This window comes from Musca vetustissima, unplaced genomic scaffold, assembly GCF_032173495.1.
Source record: "Musca vetustissima isolate MV318-11 ecotype Yass unplaced genomic scaffold, APGP_CSIRO_Mvet_v1 utg22853, whole genome shotgun sequence".
Taxonomy (NCBI): Eukaryota; Metazoa; Arthropoda; class Insecta; order Diptera; family Muscidae; genus Musca; species Musca vetustissima.
Genome location: NW_026886557.1, coordinates 2,426 through 25,033, shown reverse-complemented (window position 1 = coordinate 25,033; position 22,608 = coordinate 2,426). Strand labels below are relative to the sequence as shown.

The window sequence follows — 22,608 nt, the reverse complement described above, 5'->3', positions numbered from 1 at the left end:
TTTAAATGTAACTTCTTTTTAATCCCGTTATAAACCATTTAAATTTACAATTATACAATTCAATACATACGTACGATTTATATATTTAGTTATTATATTTATTACTATTTTTCATAATATTTTATTCTATCATTTCATTGCATGAGTATCAATTGTTGTTGTTGTTGTTCTAGTATTCAAACTATATTTATATATTTATGTATGTATATTTGACTTTTTATGTCTGATAATTTTCTGTTTTTGCTGTAATGGACACTTATTGTTGTTTGTAACATTTGATTTTTTGATATAAATTTCCATGCCATTGTATTACGATTATTTTTATTGTTGTTATTATTACTATAATTGTTATTTTAATATTTATATTTGTGTTAATTGTGTATTCTAAATCAACAACTAATTTGTAAATAAATTGCACACTTTTCCCATTATTATTATTTACATACATTTGATGTATAAATATGCATTCACATTGAAATTTTTAGGTAGGTTATTAACAATAATAAAACAATTAGAAATAAACAATAACAAATAGACAAAATTGTTTAATTGATTGAAGTTACATTGGATCACTTTGTGTTTTGGTGATGCACTTTTTGCTGAATATTAATTGCTACACAGGCTAGATTTCATTTAGGAAATTTTTGTGGACTTGATGAAAATCTGTTTCTGTCAGACGTATAAAAAACCTTGCAATATTGGCCAATGAATAATTAAGGCTAGATGGGACGATGACATTACGTCGATGTGATACGGACTGTCGATGTGAAATTGTGTTGTGTCGTCAGTGTTGATAGGAAATTAGCCTGCGTAAGGTATGATATATACCAAGCAATGGTTCTGATTGGCTTTAACATGGCGAAGCTCAGGCTTATCATGGTCCCTCTTTTTCTCAATTGTGGGCACTGACCTTCTCGCGGTGTTACCTGATAGGAAATTAGCCTGCGTAAGGTATGATAGATACCAAACAATGGTTCTGATTGGCTTTAACATGGCGAAGCTCAGGCTTATCATGGTCCCTCTTTTTTTCTCAATTGTGGACACTGACCTTCTCGCGGTGTTACCTGGGGTAGCTATTTTCATCGCCCGTTGAAATAGTGAGATGATATTGCCGCGAGAACGGGTTGAGGCGTCGGGTTAGTTGCCCACACTCGGAAAATCCCACTACTATAAAAAAGCAACGAAACTGGAAACCAGACCCCCTAATGTTGATGACCCCGGCAAACGTATAAAGAGCCACGATCGGAGAATCTGCACTTGGAATGTGCGCACGTTTTCGCAGTTGGCGGATGTACTCAGGAGGTACAAAGCCCATGTTATTGCCTTAAAGGAAATGTGATGGGACGGGACTGGCTTAAGGGGACCCCCCATTCTCGGTGTCAACACTTTTTTTTGATTTAATTCGAATTTACTCTAATTCTAGAATGTCCCTACAAAATTTCAAGTGAAAATCTCAAGAACTCTTGAAGATATAGCCGATTTATTGTGTTAACATCAAGGGACTGCAAGAGTGATTCTCAAACTTTAAACGCATTTTTCTCGAAGCGAATGGCGGGCACGATAACTCAAAAACTAAAAATCCAATCGGTCCCAAATTTTGACACGTTTCTCTGGGAGTATATAGATCTCGTATGAATTAGGATAAAGCCAATCGGTGAAGATCTTCGTTATTTTTAACCTAGTTTGTGGTCAAAAATAGGCGTTTTTCCAAAAATAATTTTTCAAAGTTCCGCCATTTTGTTAATTTTTGTGCGAAGACAATAATCATAGTTCATACGAGAGCCAGACAAGTACTCTTTCTAACACCGTTTGCATTTTCGGATTTCGATGTTCCAGTGAGGAGTTATCATGCCCGCCATCAAAAATAATTACGTTTCTTTGATCACAAACAATTTACCCACAATCTTGACCAAAGCACTCTTTGACCCGATAATAATATAGAAACACAAACTGCAGAAAAAACAACAATTGGCTACCAAAAAGCCACCATCAAGAAACAAATGGCACGATCAGGAGTATCGTAATGTTACTGATGTGAAAAGCGCAGGGTATAGGACAACCCTGCAGACAGTAGCAAAATGTAATGTGTAGGAGAAATATCGGGAGAAAAGGAAAGAGGAGAAACGTATTTTCTGAAAAAAGAAAGAACAAGAAAAACGTCAGCGTGAGCAAATCGAGGTGCACAGGAGTCAGTATGAAGTCCGGAAATTTTACCAATGAGTAAAACAACAAATCGAAGGTATTAGTGCATGCACATCCACCTTTAGAGATGAAGATGGAAACATGGAGACAGATACAGATAGTGTGTTCAGGATCTGGAAGGAGCATTTTGAAAAACTGCTGGTATCGAATAGTGGCGGTGAAGAAAATCCCACAGAATCAATAAGAGATGACGGTGTAGAGAGATTACCACCTGTCCAAGATGAGGCCAGAGTAGCAATTGATCGGTTGAAGAACAAACACATAAATAAACAGCAGGTGTCGATGGATTACCAGCCGAACTATTCAAGACCGGTGGTCAGATGCTAATCAGGAGCATGCACCAGCTGATTAGTAGAATTACCTGGAGGAATCCTGTCATCCTGTTTCCCGAGCACAAAAAAGGAGACAAGACGATATGTGCCAACTATAGAGGTATAAGTCTCCTTCCCATGGCATATAAAATGCTATGGTAAATAAATAACATTATTGGACCATACCAAGGCGACTTCAGGCCTGGCAAATCTACCATTGACCAGATTTTCACTCTGCGACAACTCCTGGAAAAGACCCACGAAGAACACATACCACCTGTTCGTCGACTATAAAGCCGCATTCGACAGACATATCCCTTCAGAGGTGTTTAAAGCCATATCTGCGTTCGGCATTCCTGCAAAATTAATACGGCTATGCAGGATAACTTTAAGTGGCTCAAGGTCAGCAGTTAAAGTCGAAAAAGGCATTTCGGAGCCCTTCATTACGCAACGAGGATTTAGAAAAGGTGACAGTTTATCTGGCAGTAAATGGCGAGAAGACCAAGATGATGGTATCAACGCGCAAGACGTCCAGTAGACTGGGACATACTCTGGAAATTGAAAACTACAGCTTCTATGTAGTGAACGATTGTATATAACTCTGTACCGCCATAAATAAAACTAATGACATCAGTTTTGAAATTCAGGGAAGGACAAGCATTTTAGAAATAAGCCCCATCCCGCCAGACCAAACACACACTCTACAATACGCTGATACTACCCGTGCTGTTATATGGATCTGAAGCGTGGGCCGATCTGCGTCGACGATGAATATCGGCGTCGAATGAACCTTGCGCTTTACAATATATATGCGGACATATTGAGCTGCAGCGACTACGGTGGATAGGCCATGTTGTGCGAGTAAATGAGAATGCCCAGCTGAAAAGGCATATAGAAATGAGCCTACTGATGGTTCACACAGAAGAGGAAGGCCACAAATTAGATTGAAAGATCAAATGGAAGAGAACATCTTGGCACAATTATTAAAGCTGCCCGCGAGACCGTTGCACATGAAAATCTGTTTTAAGCTCGGCTTATGGAACAAATATTTTGTCACAAAACAGCTACGTAAATTAAGTTAGTCTGGGAAATGGGCAAGGTGGTACCATTTTATCACTAACAAGACTAGAGGATTTTGGTGTTCGATGAGCCCAACGAAGGTATAAATGCGACATTTTGGTCGGCCATAGTGCGCTGATCTGAGGCTGAGGCGTGAAAGCTTGCATTGCGACGCAATAATCTGAAGTGATCGCCTTACGTTCATCAAGCGGAACAGTCGCCAAATGATAAGCATATACAAAATGTAAATGAAGTCTAGCTTCAACTTTTTAAAACATAACTTTCCAATAGTTAAAATTAAAATCAAAATATTACAAAGCTATAAACATTTATTATCGTTGTCATTATGCGACGTTTAACCATTTACATTTGGAAAACAATTTCCTACGGTTCCATTAGAATATATCAACATTTTCTATTTTCTATTAGTTATAATATTATATTTTAATAATTTACATAATTTTTTTGTTGCTTACAAAAACTACTTACTTACTATAATTATTCTGTTTTTTCTTCTTTACTTTGGTTTTCTTTTTTTATTTACCTTAACATTTATTAATTACCTAAAAACCCCTGCATCAGGCGCATTGTCAGTTCTTATGATTCATTATTATTTCTATGATTTGTTTTATGTTTCTGTTTTCTTTTGCTTCTTCATTTCAATATATGTGTTTACGGTTTTTACGTTTTGAGTTATTGTCCTTTGATGGTATCTTCCTTCAATCATCTACAAACCGTGCTGTCATCACCAGCACACGATGAATGTGAACTTGCCAAAAAGAGTTTACCACTGGAACAGGCACAAAGTTGAAAGACACGATGCGTGTGATCTTTTTGTGGTTGTCCCTGTATTGATGGGACTGTTCGCAGATTTGGCATAAAGATTTTTGACGATTCAAAGCGCAACTATAATGAAAAAGATAGAATGACAAAAAGAGAGGAGAAAATGTTTATAAAGGTGGAGAATAGGAAAATGGTAATATTTCTTATAAAAGTGTATGAAGAGGAGGAAACTCAAAGCGCAAGACTTCAATGATTTATTTCAGGTAAGAGTTAGTATCAAGGGCTATGTAAATATATAGGAAACCTCTAATGTCATAAATCGTATTGGGAAAAATTGGATTATGTTTAATTCGAAAAACTTTCGTTTCTGGATTTTCCTCTCGAATTTGTAATCCTTATATAAATTACTTTGTTTTACAAATATTATTTATACTTACACTGCCTTCTATTGTAGTTAGTTTGATATCCTCCAAAGCGGATATTTCAATACCTCCGGCACGTGATTGTAAATTTATTTCCTGAGCAGCTTTCATTTCCAGTTGTCGCGTAGGTGATTCCAATCTACAAATCAAAGGAAGTGTTTTAGTTAAATAGGAAAGTAGACGATTAGTACTCTTGTACTATATATCAAAATATACGGAATTAAATCAATGTTATTGGGGGACTACCATATATTTCTGACCTAATGTTGAAAATTCAAATATTTAACATTCAAATGGTTTTATAGTTTTCCACAGTACTCCCTAGCAATATAGACCAAAAAAAGCTAGATCGAACATCGAAATTTTGTGGACTTAAAAACTGCATAATAATATTGCCCTAAACTTTTGAGAATATGTATGGAATCACTTTCTGAGTCCATATATGCATGTCCGTCTGTCTGTCCATGTATTTTTGTGAAGTACAGGCCGCATTTGGTACAGGCCACTTATTTGGCCCACGGACGAACCCTAGCTGGAAAATCGGTTCAGATTTAGATATAGATCCCATATATATTTTCGTCTTATTTTATGTAAATGGTGTACCAAACTCCCTATATTGGTTCGACTGAGACACAATTTTTAACAGAGTACTGAATTATATCCTAATTGATATATGCGACGTTCTGCTGAAATCGGTTCAGATTTAGATTTAGCTCCCATATATATTTTCGTCCGATTTTATGTAAATGGTGCGTCGAACTCCCAATATTGGTCCTATTGAGACAAAATTTTCAACAGAGTACTGAATTAGGTCCTAAGTGATATATGCCAATTTTTGTTAGAATCATTTCATATTTAGATTAGCTCTCATATATATTTTCGTCCCATTTAATGTAAATGGATAACCATACTGCTAATGTTTGTCCTATTGAGACAAAATTGGGCACAGATTACTGAATTATGTTCAGATTGATGTATGCGAAGTTTTGTTGGAATTGGTATTGATTTAGATATAGCTCCTATATATAGTTTCGTCCGATTTTATGTAAATGGTGCACCAAACTCCCTATATTGGTCCGATTGAGACAAAATTTTTAACAGAGTACTGAATTAGGTTCTAAATGATTTATGCGAAATTTTGTTGGAATCGGTTAAGATTTCGATATAGCTCCCATCAGCAACGTACACTGGATTTCATTTCGAGGGGGGGCCCGATAGTACAAAATTAAAAAAAATCGCTTTTGCAAACATAAATTTACTGTGAAAAAAATTCATTTGGGGGGGGGGCCCTACGTACCTCCCTGGCTCCCATATATAGTTTCGTCCGATTATATGTAAACGGTGTACAATACTGTCAGTGTTTGTTCGATTGAGACAAAAGTTTGTATAGCGTATTCAAATTACTGCAGTTTCACATTCGCGAAATTTTGTTGAAACCGGTTCAGATTTAAATATAGCTGCCATATATATTTTTGTCTGATTGTATGTAAACTGAACTAAACTGAGTAGTCTATGTTTGTTCTATATTCACGAAATTTAGCAGCGTGTATGAAATTTAGCCTAGAATATTTTTGTTGAGTTTGAAATCGGTGCAGATTTAAATATAGCACACATATATACTATGTATATTATATAATTATATATGGTGCACCATAGATCCTGTTTTATAGGCTCCCTTATACATTTATGCCCGATTTTATGCAAATGGTGCAAATGGCCTTTGTTCTCAAATAGCTCTCACACATTTTTAGCTCGATTTCATACAAATGATTAACATTCAATTTTTTATAATTTTCATATTGGTATGTGTATGTTTTCATTTAATAAATTCTACTCAGAGTTAATTTCGTCTGATTCCATTTCAATGGTCCTCCAACTGTACCCAAAGTGGTGAGGGGTATCATATAGTCGGACCAGATCGACTTTTGAACTTTCCTTTCTGTCTTTGACTCATCGAAGTATTGGTTTTAGACCCCATACGTTGAACCAAATCCGTTTCAGACAATTGGAGTCTGCTTACAAAAATCCGTCCGTCTTTCCGATTGACTGCTGCATATGAAGCGAACGGAATATCCAATTTCATGGAAACTTTGAAAATCGCAAATTGTTTAACTTACATACGACAATTTTAATACAATATTAAGATAATGAAGTACCTCCCCCACAATTTTAATTTGAAACATATTAAATAATCGATTTTTAATAGATTGAATTGACCCCGGGGGTCTGAAGTCTAAATCTCTTCTGGTCCCCCACACAGATGATCAACTCCTTGATAAAAAAACAAACACACACAAAATATGTGTTTCATAATCTAAGTACCATATAGTGATTAGTGCATTCCGTATCATATTAAGTTAGTAACATTTCCATAGATCTATCCACCTTTTGCATATCTGTTCATAAAGTTCATTCATTCATTTAAATTGGAAACAGGGGGAAAGATGTTGGGGAAAATGGCTTTCATTCACTCAGAAGAACGTGTAAACAAATACAATCCATATTTGTCACTTAAATCCTTTGAGCACTTTTTAATAAACTCTATATTTCATGTGTATGCATGCATTTACACCCAAAAACACTCACAAACAACCACACCTGCATACAAATTCAGTTACATGCACTTTTGAAATGTGTCGGAATATATCCCATTGAAAAGGCATTAAACCTAGTGAGAGAGGGATGTGTACTCCTCTCTCTCTCTCCTCTGAGTGGTCAGGTTAAATGGAAGGATGACTGAATGGATGGCTGGCTAGCTTACTGACTGACTGTTGTAAACAACAAAACAAACATTGCATGTCATACAACAGAGAAACACTAACAAACCTGTCGGACAAGATATTCCCATTCATTCATTGATGGTGCATAAAATAGGTACAGACTGAATCATTTGAATCGGTAGCTTCGGATAAGTTTGGAGGAAAATAGGTTCAGCAGAAAAGTCCATTACAGATGGTAGACATACTGTTGTTCAGATTTGTTTGTTGGCTTCCTTGTTTGTTGTCGTCGTCGTCGTCCACCCGCTACTGTTCCACATTCCATAAACACATTTTTTTTCTGTTCAACATGAATTAATAAGTGTTTATTTAATGCATATTGCTTGTTGTACTCGTTGTTGCTTTATTTATGTAGACTATCATTGCCGTAAAAACAGGGTACGGAAATAAAGGTTTTTTATTTTTTCCAGACATTTTTATATAGAATTGTCTGATGAATTGAAATGCCATTTAAACAAAACTATTTATTTTGTTGTCTATGTTATGTTAATAAATATTTAAATTGTTTGACCGCTCTCAGTTCTAAGGAAGTCTGTATTATCTGAGACAGTGTGGCGGAACATTGTGCGAAGATTTTAGATATTTTAAAAGCCTATTCTGCCTTAAAAAATTACAGCTAAATACTGTGGTTTCGTCCATATAAATTTGTATTTCGATTTGAAATGCCTACACAAAAAATCCATTTATTAATTTCCTATATACTAATTCAATGTCCACCAAAAGGTGGAGAACATATTATTTTTAATATGTGCCAATTTAGCTATGTCCGTCTGTCTGTCTGTCCCTGGAAATCACCATAAAGGTCACAATATTTTCGAAAATGGTCCATATATGTCCATATTTTCACACTGTAACCATTTAAAGGTATCGTCATATTTTTGATATTTGGAAGAAGGTCGACAATCAGTGGTGGAAAAATCAAAATAACGGGTCAAATAAATTAAAAAGTATGAGCAGTATAGGCCCATGTTTTCACATAGCTCCATAAAAGCAAATCATCCCAATTTTGGCACATCACCGCACATCATATTTGCTTGGGAGGTTGTGACGTTACCAAAAAATGGCGACTTGAAAGATTGCGACAACTGGAGAGGAATAATCCTGCTCAGCACCATATACATACAAAATACTTGAAAAAATTCTGAAAAATGAACAATCTGGCTTCGAACCAAATATAAGCAGGCCAACACCCTAGAGACATAATAGAACAATTCATACAAAGCTTTTGATACCAGAAATTAGTAGAATTGACTGTAATTTGATATTTGGGATTCTCATTAGGTAAAAAATTTCTTACCAAAAATTATCAATGTGGCTTTATGTTTCGGGGTAGTCCGTAGAGAACGGAAATTTGGGGACGTCGGGCACGTTTTTCTATCAAATTGACTATATTTTGAAACTTTTGATTTTAATGGCGTGCCACTAAAAAGTATTAATACCGGTTTTTGTGGGGTTTTGAAGAAAATTGTCACGGTGATGGTTTACACATAGTCCTCATATTCGTCTTTATTTTGAAAGGTTTAGGCTCATTCCCTGGGTTCTGGTAAGTTAGGATATATTTATGCGGACTACATAGGTCTATGTTTGAACATATCCCCCATATAAAGGTTCCATGCTATTTGAGTTATTTTAAGATTAAAAACCCCTTCACGCCGAAATGACTGTAATTAAAAAAAAAAAACAGTGAGGAAATTTTAAAAGTCGGACGGGGCCGACTATATGATACCCTTCACCACTTTGAGTACATACATGACATGTTAATATCTCTAATATCCTATAGATAGAACGGTCATAGAATCTTTGGAGGACCATTGAGATGAATTCGGGCAAAATTAAATGTGCTATCTAGATAAATATTTGAATCAATTGGAAACCCTATACACATACCATTCTGAAGTCAATGAAAAATTGCATGTCAAACGGGCAGACTTGGATTCTTTGTTGTACCATTTGTATGAAATCGAGTCAAATTATGTATGGCAGCTATATATAAACCGATGGGCCTAATTGAGTAACCGTTGCATACACCATTTGTTTTTTATAATCACTATATTCATACGTAATACCCTCTGCCAAATTTCGTGTAACCACCATTTACATAAAATCGAACGAAAACATATATAAGACCCATAACAAAATCTGAACCGATTTCAACAAACTTTATCCCGCATCAATTTTTCCTCAATAGCATTCGCTATGCACAATTTTACTCAATCAGGCAAATATTGCGAGTTTGGTGCATCATTCACATAAAATCGGACGAAACTATATAAGGGAGCTATATCTAAATCTAAACCGATTTACATACACATAAGTCTGGATCTATTGCAATACTCTGTACAAAATTGTGTCCCAATCGGACAAATATTGGGAGTTTGGTGTATCCTTCACAAAAAATCGGACGAAACTATATGTGGGAGCTATGTCTAAATCTGAACCGATTTTAACAAAACTTCGCAGAAATCAGTCTGCGCCTCATTCAATACTCTGTGCAGAATTTTGACCCAATCGGCAAATATTGGGAGTTTGGTGCATCATTCGCATAAAAATCGGACGAAACTATATATGGGAGCTATATCTAAATATGAACCGATTTTAACTAAACTTCGCAGACATCAGTCTGGACCTAATTCAGAACTCTGTGAAAAATGTTGTCCCAATCGGACAAATATTGGGTATTTGGTGCATCATTTACATAAAATCAGACGAAACTATATATGGGAGCTATATCTAAATCTCAACCAATTTTCTCCAATTTCAATAGAGTTCGTCCTTGGGCCAAATAATTGAACTGTGCCAAATTTCATCCAAATCGGATCATAAATGCGACCTGCACTTTGTTAACAAAAATACATGGACGTACGGACGGACATGCGTAAATCGACTCAGAAAGTGATTCTATGCATATTCTTAAAAGGAACTATGGGTTTATCTCGATTCTCGATGTTGGTCCGATTAACACCAATTTTGCACAACGTATCAAATTAAGACTTGAATGACGTTATTGCGTCATGCAAAAGCAGATCAAACCTAGGAAATGGATATGGATTTGTTACACTCTATGAAAAAATGTCCATAGTGTAGCTAGAATGACGCTTGAATGAAATTCTCAAGGATCACGAAATCGACGAAAAAGAGCCCAAAGCCGAATTTCTCCACCGAGGTGGAGGTAATTTTCCTATCTAGGTCCATGTTTTTAACAGACCTGGACAATGGTCTGGTATAGTTCCTTGACCAGTTTTCGAAGCAACCTCCATGCAGAAGATTTACAATAAATAAATTCTGTAATAAATCCGGAATACAAACCACATGGTGTGAGAGTATAGGCAGGATCCAATGAGAATAAACAGAAAAATGTCCAATGATACCTCCATCTTTTGGTACATAAAATGTCATGGTATGTCGTTAAATATCGACAATTATACCTTTGCGAAGTTTCTCCCTTGATTTATTCATTATCCATGTGTACGTCAACACTTCAAATCAATTTTGCTATTTTGCTAAATCCACTTTTGTACCTCATATATTTAATTCAATTACACATTATTGCCAAAATACCCTTGACAACTTCTAACCCTGACCCTTTAAATGTCATAACAAAAAATAGTTTCATCCTTCCCTATTTTCCTACAAAAACTTTAAAGGAAATAAAACTACAGCAACAACAAACCATAAATAAATATACTCACAACAAAAACAGAGAAATTATATTGACTTACCTTAATTCACGTCCAGGTTCAGCACGTACATGCGGTGTCTGTATCGATTCACGAAATATTGCACCACCTTCACCGTCCACACGCAAAGCGTGAGCACCGATTGTGACTTCATCTCGATTAACGGAAAATAAATTTCTTCCGTTTGTATCGTTGATGCGAAATGATGTCGCCATGCATTCGAGCTTATCGTGTCCCAGAAATAAATGATTTTCGAGCAGACCATCGACGCCGCGTGTATTGATTGAAAAATTACGTGATGTTTCTGTTAAAGTGGAATAAATAAACATGAAACGAAAAAATAAACAAAAGTAGAAGATATAAGTATAGCACACTAAATTCAAAGTCAAGATACAAGCATTATGTTTACAGTCAGGTATTTTTGTTGAAATTGAAATTGAAATGAAACAGTATATGCAATGTAATATTTAGGAGCGTTATTATTATACAATATTAAAATAAAATTACTTAATAAAGATTATATTCTTAGAATGAAAAGCCAAAATTCAACATAGGTCCAAAGGCTCTTCAAGTTATATATACAAATATACAACTCCGCCATAACGTAGAGTGTATCTTAGATTTGTCATTCCGTTTCCACTTCAAAATATTCGTCGGAGATCCCATAAAGTATATCAAATCTTGAAGAAATATATTTCGATTTAGACATGTGCGTCCATCTGTCTTAGGGTTTTGATATTACAAGTTTAAGGAGGGACGAAAGACATTATTGCCGAAAAATTGCAATTGATTGCAACGCAACACTTAAGTGTCTGTAATTTGGCATTCGTGGTTTTTGGAGGGTGAACATATATTTTCCAAAAAAATATCTTAAAGGTTAAATTTTTGGCATGAAATAAAAAATGTTCCACATCGAAAATACTTCCGCAGACCCTCCAAACCATAGGCTGAGGTTATATATCAGTCGTCAACACTGATTGATACCTATATGTATTTAAGTAAGTGCACACTGAACACTTACACTTATGATAGGAATCATTGCGAAATAAATCTCAAATTGTGCTTAATTTTTTTTCAGTTTTTTTGCGACGATTTTACACAAAATCAAATTGCCATAAACAAATGTTCCACATCATTCATCAACTCAACGCATAAATATTCGACCATACCAATACCATACACTGATGGCAATAAATCACTTCACAAAAATATCCAACGACCATGAACCTCAAAAACCTCGAAATCACATTCGCAACGAATATTCTCCAAATGTTGAATATACGGCAAATTTCCTACTGAAGTTGAGGTAGGAGTTGTGGGTGAGTGTGTGTGGGAGATGCACAATTTCAGATAAACTTCAATGATAGATGTAATTCGTACATGAGTAGTATTTCACAAGAGTGAAAATGACACCGGAATGAAATCTCGAACCTGAAAATGGCAACAGAAGACACAACACGAAATGATAAGAAGACAAAACCACAAAATGAAACTGCGGGTTGGAGGGGTGTGGAGAGTCTGGTTACCAAAACTGGTGGAAAAGACAACGTCCTCGTCGTAGCGAATTATATGCAATGATGTATGGGATAGCAAATTCTATTTCCGTTGTTAACGCTGACATTTTTTTCTTTGGTTGATTTATCAAAAATAACTAATCTTAAAATATTACCCTCAGTCGCATTTGTTCGGGTCGCAGTGAACATGTGTCCGGATGAAATGAAGATAAAACCTCTAAAGCATCTCACCACATATATTCACGTGCAAAACACCAAAAACCAAATACCACACAAACACAACCACAGGTGACATCTTATCCCCAGATTGTAACGAGACAAGGTGTATATCGTGGAATGCCTTACAAAAATAATGTAACAAACGAAATTTAAAGGAAAATGATCTGTCGAAAAATTGTTTAGAAATATAGAAACATTTCGATGGAACGGCGAATAAATTTGATCAAATGTGTGGTGTTTACATTTGACTTTTGATAGGACTTAGGAAAATAAAAGAGTTGGTAAGAAATATTAAAAAACTAAAGCCTAAAATTGCTGACCTTTTTTCCTTGGTCAGTGATCTTACTCAGGAAAATCAGGAAATAAAATCGAGACAGATCCACCATGAGGAAGAAGCGAAGAAGAAGGGTTTATCTTGTAATAAACCATTGTGCTAAATAATGTGAATTCGGTTGGAAAAGGTGACCAGGACATTCCAGATACCAAATACTTAGAACTATATTTACAATTATTAAACCAGTAAGGAAAGAAGTAAAGTCGGACGGGGCCGACTATATGATACCCTTCACCACTATGGGTATATTAAACAGGACTATTAAAAATTGGATGTAATAAAATATGTGATATTTATCTAAATATGAATCTACCTAGATCTATCCATAAAGTATGTAAATCGACTTCAAACAAATATAAATAGGTCATCCGTTGGGCTATGTCTGTACTTCTAGAAAACGCAACTACGTAATTCTATGTTCAATTTTGTAAGTTGTGCAAACTTTGATGTCAATCTGACTAACATGAGGAGTTTGATGCCCAATTTACTTGAAATCGGGCGAAAATATATATGGAAGCTCTATCCAAATATTAAGCGATTTCAAACAAACTTGTCACAGGTTAGGTTATACTAATTTCAGAACGTTTTGTTCCTAACATCCTATTGGATCCTTGGTGCGTCAATTACTTATAATCAATCTATAATAAAAAGGAGCTATATCTAAATCTGGACCGATTTTCAGTACGTTATGCCAAATTTCGTGCAAATAGAAATATATATAGAGACTTTGGTGAACCATTTACATGAAATCGGACGAAACTATATATGGGAGCTATATAGAAATCTGGACCGGTTTTCTCGAAACTTGGCAGACATTCATTTTAGACTCAATTCAGTACGTTATGCCAAATTTCGTGCAAATAGAAAGATATTTAGCGACTTTGGTGCACCATTTACATGAAATCGTACGAAACTATATATGGGAGCTATATCTAAATCTGGACCGATTTTCACGAAATTTGGCAGACATCACTCTAGGCGCAATTCAGTACGTTATGCCAAATTTCGTGCGAATCGAAAGATATATATCGACTTTGGTGCATCATTTACATGAAATCGGACGAAACTATATATGGGAGCTATATAGAAATCTGGATCGATTTGCTCGAAACTTGGCAGATATCATTCTAGACCTAAATGATTAGGCTGTACCAAATTTCGTGCAAATCGAAAGATATATAGGGACCGTTTACATTAAATCGGTTAAATATATATATGGGAGCTATATCTAAATCTGAACCGATTTTTCCCAATTTCAATAGGGTTTGTCCTTGGGCCAAACAAATGAGCTGTGCCAAATTTCATCCAATTCGGATCATAAATGCGACCTGTACTTTGCTCACAAAAATACACGGACAGACAGACGGACGGGCGGACATGCATAAATCGACTTAGAAAGTGATTCTATGCATATTCTCAAAAGGAACCATGTGTCTATCTCGTTTCCTTTTGCCTGTTACAAACATATGCACAAAGACATAATACCCTGTACCACAGTGTGGTGAAGGGTATAAACATATGCACAAAGACAGGGTATAAAAATTATGTGTTGAGAACCCCAAATCTTAAATAATAGATAATTCTGTTAGGACACAAATAATATATAACATCTGCGGATTTGTTATAACCTTCACCACACTGTGGTACAGGGTATTATGTCTTTGTGCATGTGTTTGTAACAGGCAAAAGGTAACGAGATATACATATGGTTCTTTTTGAGAATATGCATAGCATCTCCGTCCGTCTGTCCACGTTAAATTGTAAACAAAGTACAGGTCGCATTTATGATGGCATATGTCCCTTATTTGGCCTAAGACGACGAACCCTATTGAAATTTTGAAAAATCGGTTCAAGTCTAGATATAGCTCCAATATATATATTTTCGCCAGATTTATTGTAAATGGTGCACCAAAGTCTTTCGATTTGCACGAACTTTGACACAGCGTAATGAATTTGAATGATGTGTGTTAAGTCCATGGAAATCGGTTCAGAATTAGATATAGCTCCCATATATATTTTCGTCCGATTTAATGAAAATGGTGTACCAAAGTCAATATATAACTTTCGATTTGCACGAAATGCGGCTTTGCGTAATGAATTAAATCAAGAACGATGAGTTTTAAGTTTCGTGAAAATCGGTTCACATTCATGGTCGTCCGATTTAATGTAAATGGTGCCCCAAAGTCCCTACATATCTTTCGATTTGCATGCAATTTGGCATATCGTACTGAATTAAGTCTAGAATGATAAGTGTTAAGTTTCGTGAAAATCGGTTCAGATGTAGATATATATACTTTCGTCTGATTTAATACAAATGTTGTTTCAATCGAACCAATATTGGGAGTTTGGTGCACCATTGAGATAAAATCGGACGAAAATATATATGGGAGCTATATCTGAATCTGAACCGATTTTCTTCAATATCAATAGGGTTCGTCCTTGGGCCAAATAAATGACATGTGCCATTTTCATCCAAATCGGATCATAAATGCGACCTGTACTTTGTTCACAAAAATACATGGACATACGAATGGACGGACATGAATAAATCGATTCAAAAAGTGATTCTATGCATATTCTCTCTATCTCGTTTCTTTATGTCTCTTACAAACATATGCATTATGTACCACAGTGTGCTTAAAGGTATAAATAGAACAACTGCCGTGAATTTTATAGTTTTAAACAGACATTTAATATAACGGTTTTATAGTATAGAATGTTACTTTTTTAGGGTCCTTTAGTATGATAGACTCATTGTATGAGAGGCATATCAAATCTTGGTCCGATACATGCAGTTTTTCGTCAGTTTTTAGACGTAAGTATATGTAATCTGCCAAGTTTCATGGAATATGATTCATTTTTAAATATTATATAGGCAAAAGAGTGAAATTTTCGAGACCATTTGTAGCGATATAAATATCCATTTTTTTGTCATTTGCTTTTCAGGTCAAAATTCCATCCACCTACGATAACTCCTTCTAATTTTGTCCGCTGTTAATATAAACTCGCGACATAGTGCTTCGCAAGTTGAAATCTACTCTCTGTGGTATCTGCAGATACCCCAGCTGTCTAACAACATCTTTTATCCACAGGGCTCTGAATTTTCAATGTCAACGTATCAAACATATATCTCACCCATAATACATTGACAATCTTCTCCAAATAAAAATCATAGTGTTTAATTTAGATTTGTATAAAAATAATACTTTTTATTGACCCCTGTTGTGGTCTTCAATTATTCGTTAAAATGAATGCGCTACGGCTTATTGCAGCCTTGGGTTAGCGCTTTTGACGTTTTTACGAATAGTTAGTTGTCACTTGTTTTGCCGCCTCCTTTAAGCATCAAGGAGTACCATTCTGACATTCGGACAGACACCACGCAATATCGTTTGGGCACAGGCAAATCGATGCCAAAGGTAATATTGTTACCACTACTCAACCTATCAATAAACCATTGAATATTACATTGAAAACTATTGTGTATTTCTTTTAGGGTACTCAAGATGGACCACAATGGGCCAAGTGTGTCCGGTTGCATTTCTAACTAAAAATTATAAGAATAAAAGCCTGTATACTACACTTTCTTAAATTCAAAAACCCATCCTCTAATTAAGCAAACCAACAATCAATTTTAATCAGCATCAGTATTTGACAACACTTTTTTTTAAACCTAATATTTTGGAAATTTATTATGCAACAGATGTCAATTTGTTATTATTACGAAACAATTTCGACAGGCATTTCCTGGCCATTTGATGAAGATAGTAGTTATATTGATTATATTTCACAGGCTATGAAATGTGTCAAAGTTTTGCATCATTAACTTCGACATAATAGAGATTAAAAAACACTGGCCATTGTATGTGAATCAACAAAATTATAACCTCAAGGTAAATATAGTTTTTGGTAAGACTAATGTTTGAATAAAAATCACAAAATTTTAACACAGTCACTTATCAGTATAACAAAAAATATATTTATGTATGTTTGTGTATGAAAATAAATCTTAACAATGACTTTCAAAACAAAATTGCCTTGCAACAAATCATCAGAAATCTATGCAAACATCCGGTCTTCACACACTCGTTCATATATTTACACATAAAACCCTTAAATAAACAAACAAACAAATACTCTTTCTTTTCAAATGACAACCAGAAAAATCCTAATGAACAGATAAGGATATAATCACTCATTCACACAAACCCACACTCTCACTCACACACAAACCCAGTAAAACAAATCCATGAGATTTATGCATAAATCTACCATCAAAATGTAAATGACTAATCAGCATCTGTGATAGATAAACATAAAATGAATAAATAAATAGATAAATAAACTATTAAATATTTTGGGCTTGGGTATGGTCATATAGATTTTGTGAAAAGTGAAGGGTAACAAATCGGAGAGGAGAAATTTGTATAATTTTGAATATTAATTAGGTAAGCTGCCGTAAGACATAATGATGATTAGCCAGCCATGATGAACAATAATTTTGTAATTTATGACAATTTGTTTGTTCATGTATATTGTTGTTGTTTCAGTTTTCTCACATCATGAATATTTAAAGAAATTGTTGTTGTAATTTGTCCTTGCATTATCATCTTACCTATAGATAATGGTTGACCATGCCTTGAACGTATCGACGAGGCTCTTAACATATCCATAATTAAAGCTTGTCCAGTAAGTTGTATGCCTCCAGGAACAATTTTAAGTTGGCCCATGCCTTCCTATGAAAAATAAAACCAAATTGCAAAAAATGTAAATTATTAACATGGTGATTACGATGGAAAAAGGTTACATATGTATAATAATATCAATGTCATTTGGTAAAGGTCACATGATAAATTACGTAGAAGACTCAGTTCGGTCTTTAAGGAAAAAAAATAGATATAATTAATTCAATATTCAGATGTTGATTCTAAAATTATTTCAAGTTTAAAAAAGAATGTTTGACTTTGTTATGTTTTTGACCTGAAGGGCGATTTGCAAAAATATTTAAGAAATACCTTAATTAGGGTAAAAACAATTTTTTTTAACTTAAAAAAAAACCTAATTATGCTGAACAAGAAATTGGGAATCTAAATCTGAATATTAAATGAATAATATGTATTTTATAAATCATATTCAAGATTGTTGGCTAGGGGCAATACATTATTTATAACAAATATTTTAATATAAAAAAAATCCTATCCTATAATGATAGGTAATCATTATAATTACAAAGAAGAAACCCATGGTACGATCAGGAGTGTCGCAATGCTACTGATGCCAAAAACTCATCGTATAGGGCAACCCTACAGACAGTAGCAACAGGTAATGCGATGGAGAATTATCGGGATAGATAGAACAAGAATTATCGGGATAGATAGAGCAAATCGAAATGTACAGGACTCAGAATTTTACCAATGAGTAAAATACCAAACCGAATGCTTTGTGCAGACACATCCTTCTGTAGAGATGAAGAAGGAAACCTAGTGACAGTTACATATAGTGCATTGTGGATCTGGGAGGAGCATTTTGAAAAGCTTCTTTTATCAAATAATAACGGTGAAGAAGATACCCCAGTACCAATAGAGTGTATACCACCTAGCCAGATGAGGTCAGAATAGCAATCAATTAGCTGGAGAATAATAAAACTGCAACTGCCGATAGGTTACAAGCCGAACTATTCGCGTGACATTTTTAACATCGTGCTGAAAAAGGTCAAACGAGAGGCAAAGGAGATGAAAAATGGCACTCTGTACACCAAAAAACATATGTTGCCTACACCGATGACGTCGTTGTAATTGGTAGAACATTGCGACCTGCCAATGTGGGTCTGGCAGTAAACGGCAAAAAGACCAAGCTGTTGGTATCAACGCGCAAGACGTCCAGTAGACTCGGACCAACTGTGGGACTTGTGAACTACAGTTTCGAGGTAGTCAAAGATTTTATGTACCTCGGTACCGCCATAAATAACGATAGTGTTGTCCAACAGATGCAACTTGGTCTGAGCAAACAACTCAAAAGCAAGGCCACCTCCCGCCAGAACAAACTCACACTCTACTGCCCGTGCTGTTATATGGATCTGACACATGGGTACTTACGCCAACAGACGAGGCAGCCTTTAGAGGATGTGAAAGAAAAATTCTCCGAAAGATCTATGCACCGATCTGCGTTGACGGTGAATATCGCCGTCGAATGAACCATGAGTTGTACTATATATTTTCGGACATCGGCATTGTCAGGCGATGCATCAGCTCAAAAGGCATAAAAAGCGAAGTTGATGATGAATATCAAGTGGAAGACAACATTGCCGAACTGCGCAAAAGACCGACACGCTTGGAAATCTTTTTTTAAGCTCGGCTTATCGAACAACCATTCTGTAACAAGCCAACTAAGTAAGTAAGTTAATTATGCACCAAATAATGATCTGGTGTCCATTATCTACGTATATTGCGAGCCTAGAATATTTTTTTAATGCAGGTGCAGATGCAAATATTGCTCCCTTATATTACATAACATTACATAATGCAACCCACTCCTATAACCAAACCAGTGAGCGGAGCAGTATAGTCGGACGGGGCCGACCATACGATACCCTACACAACTACCACGAACTCTAACTTTCTGATGATGTTTATTCCGAGTCTGAGTAATATTTCCTGATATTTGCCCCCTCTTGTACAGCCCCCTCTTGTACAGTCCTTCTAATTACTTGTCCAGATTACCATCACGGTGGGTGTGTTGTGATTTTCGGATTATACTCTACTCGAAAACACACAAACAATTATGTTTTCGGTCCATTTCATCCCAAAATTTTAATCTGATCATCACCGAAAATTTTAGGCGTTGTTCTTGACCATAACTGGAACTTCATGAAAAATTTCAAAGCCATCAGCGCGATATTTCTCCCTTTAATGTGGTAATGGATTACTAAATAATATCTGAATACGTAAGCACATGTAAATATTTGACTGTAACTCCCACATCTGAGTAGATACATCACTATATTTGGTATCAATTTAAAGGTCAACCACTCCTCCAGGAGTAAATATATATGCCATAGAATACAAATTTTGTCATTTTTCACACAAAAGTCAGGGTCCATTTGACCCGCTAAATATTGACCGATCTTTATCAAAACATGCACGCTTATTCTCTGACCCGATCCCCTTCTCCATGCAAAAATTCGCGGTGTTTGGGCTATAATTGCGGCCTCTGGAGCGACCAGAAAAACCGACAAAAATTTAGTATTTGGTCCATTTCATCCCCTAAATATTAACCGATCTTTTCCAAAAACAATAGGGGTCTTCATTGGCCAGAACCCATCCTACATGCAAAATTTCGTGAAGATTGGTCCATAACTGTGGCCTGTATCGTGTTTACAAATTATAATGGACAGACGGACGGACGGACGGACGGACGGACGGACACACATGTCTAGATCGACTCAGCTAGCCGAGATATGACAATCGGTATACTTAAAGGTGGGTCTAGGACCAATATTTCGCGGCGTTACAAACATTTGGGGCTGCACAAAGCTATAATACCCTGACAACATAGTTGTGTAGGGTATAAAAACCAAAAAATTGTCACTCGTAGTCTTTTAATACTTTTACATACAAATAGCTCTGATAATTCTAGAGAAACTTATTATATAGAATCTACTCCCACAGCTCTAGTACTTCTTCGAAGAACTACCGGAATTCTAAAATCCTATAGCCCAGATATATTTTTTAAATTATCTTAAAATCCACGTCTATATCTCTGATGCTTCTGAAGGAATGTTTTGGTATAAAATATTTATTTAAATTATTTGTAAAAAAAAACTTATTTCATACACAATAATATGATCTTTACCTACCGTTGAGAATTCCATGACCTTTAATATCCACAGCGTTAGACCCAAATTGACAATTATTAACAACATTAACAGCACCAGCAGGGTGTATAGGCATTTCTTTCGCCATCCAATCAAACCCAAATTCATTTCAATGTCATCGACTAGACTCGAAGTATTGCTAAAACCTTTGGCAGTTGTTGTGGTTCCACTGCCACCACTACTGCTCGCTTGCATTGTAGACGAAAGCTGTTGCTTGTGCCGTAGATTATTGGCCGAGGTGCGGTTGCGTTTAGACGATGCCGTTGTCGAGTTGAGAGATTTCGAATTGATTTTACTACTGGCGGGATGTGCTGTGGGTGGAGATGATGACGATAGAAGCGATGTTGACGTCTTTCCTGCAGCACATTTAGTGTCATGCACTAAATCCACTACACCATCCGCTATGAATGATGTAGGCAATTGTTGTTGCAGTTTAGAATGCCCGGCAGTGGTTGTTGCTGCCTTTGTGGCCGGCAACAGGGGTAATGTATGGATGCGGCGTGTTGAACGTGTACTCAATGCACTACCGTTAACGTTTTCCGCAATAGTTCCGTTTCCGCCAGCTATTAGAGAGGATGTGGACGATGAGGCGTAGTTAACACCGGCGTTGTCTGTGATAATCACACCTGTGCTAGTATTTATCACCGTCTTTGTATCATTTGGCTTGTTGTAACGCTGATAACGAATAGGCGGTGGCTGATGTTGTTGTTGCTGTTCCTGGTTCCAGTGTCTTAAAAGGCTTGTATTGCTGTGGCTTCCTTTGTTGTAATCTTCATTGAAGTTTGTTGCACTCTCGCTACTGCCTATTAGCCCTTCCGCATAGACACCTTTTGTCAGATTATTGTTGTGTAGCAGCAACTCGTCGTGCTGCTGTTTATTCAACAATTGTTCTTCTTCTTCTCGCAGCAATTGTTGTTGCTTTTTACGTTTAAAAGTTGAGGTGGGTGATGTGAATACAAAAGTGGTACCGTCCGAATTTTGCTGCTGTAGTTGTAGCTGCTGTGGTAAAGTGGCCCTTAATTCAGTTTTACTCAAATCATTGGCCGTCAACGTTGTGTGCGAGGCGGCAGCAGAAGTTGTTGAATTAGAAGTCTGTGAAAGAATTTCGGGAGGTTGTAGTAAAGTGCCATTGATCGCATAACCATTACTTTTACTACGGGGTTTTGAATTTGGTTTTGGGTGGTTTTTTATTTAGTTTTTGGTTATTTTGAGACGAGTTTAGATGAAGGTAGGTTTATAGTGGTTATTTGTTGGTAACATGATGGGAGGAAGTTTTTTTGTTAATCGATATATTATTTTGATAGTAGTGGTTGGTGGTTGTGGTGAATCAAATGTTTTTTTTTTTTTTCAATGCATGGAAGAAGGTTAGAAACAAGTAAAGATAAAATATGCAAATAACATCATTAACAGGTTCAACATTGGATATGGTGATTAATCTAA

The 22,608-nt window shown here is 35.8% G+C and overlaps 1 protein-coding gene across 1 annotated transcript; it reads right to left on the bottom strand.

Moving 5' to 3' along the window:
• Positions 1–4,264: 4,264 nt before the first annotated feature.
• On the bottom strand, positions 4,265–22,260 carry LOC133334061 (uncharacterized; the record flags this gene model as incomplete). Its single annotated transcript, XM_061542360.1, has 5 exons — positions 4,265–4,478; positions 4,793–4,916; positions 11,274–11,535; positions 17,911–18,031; positions 21,151–22,260. Coding segments are annotated over 5 exons (1,800 nt in total), but the record flags the coding sequence as incomplete, so codon positions are not given.
• Between the last annotated feature and the right edge of the window lie 348 nt (positions 22,261–22,608).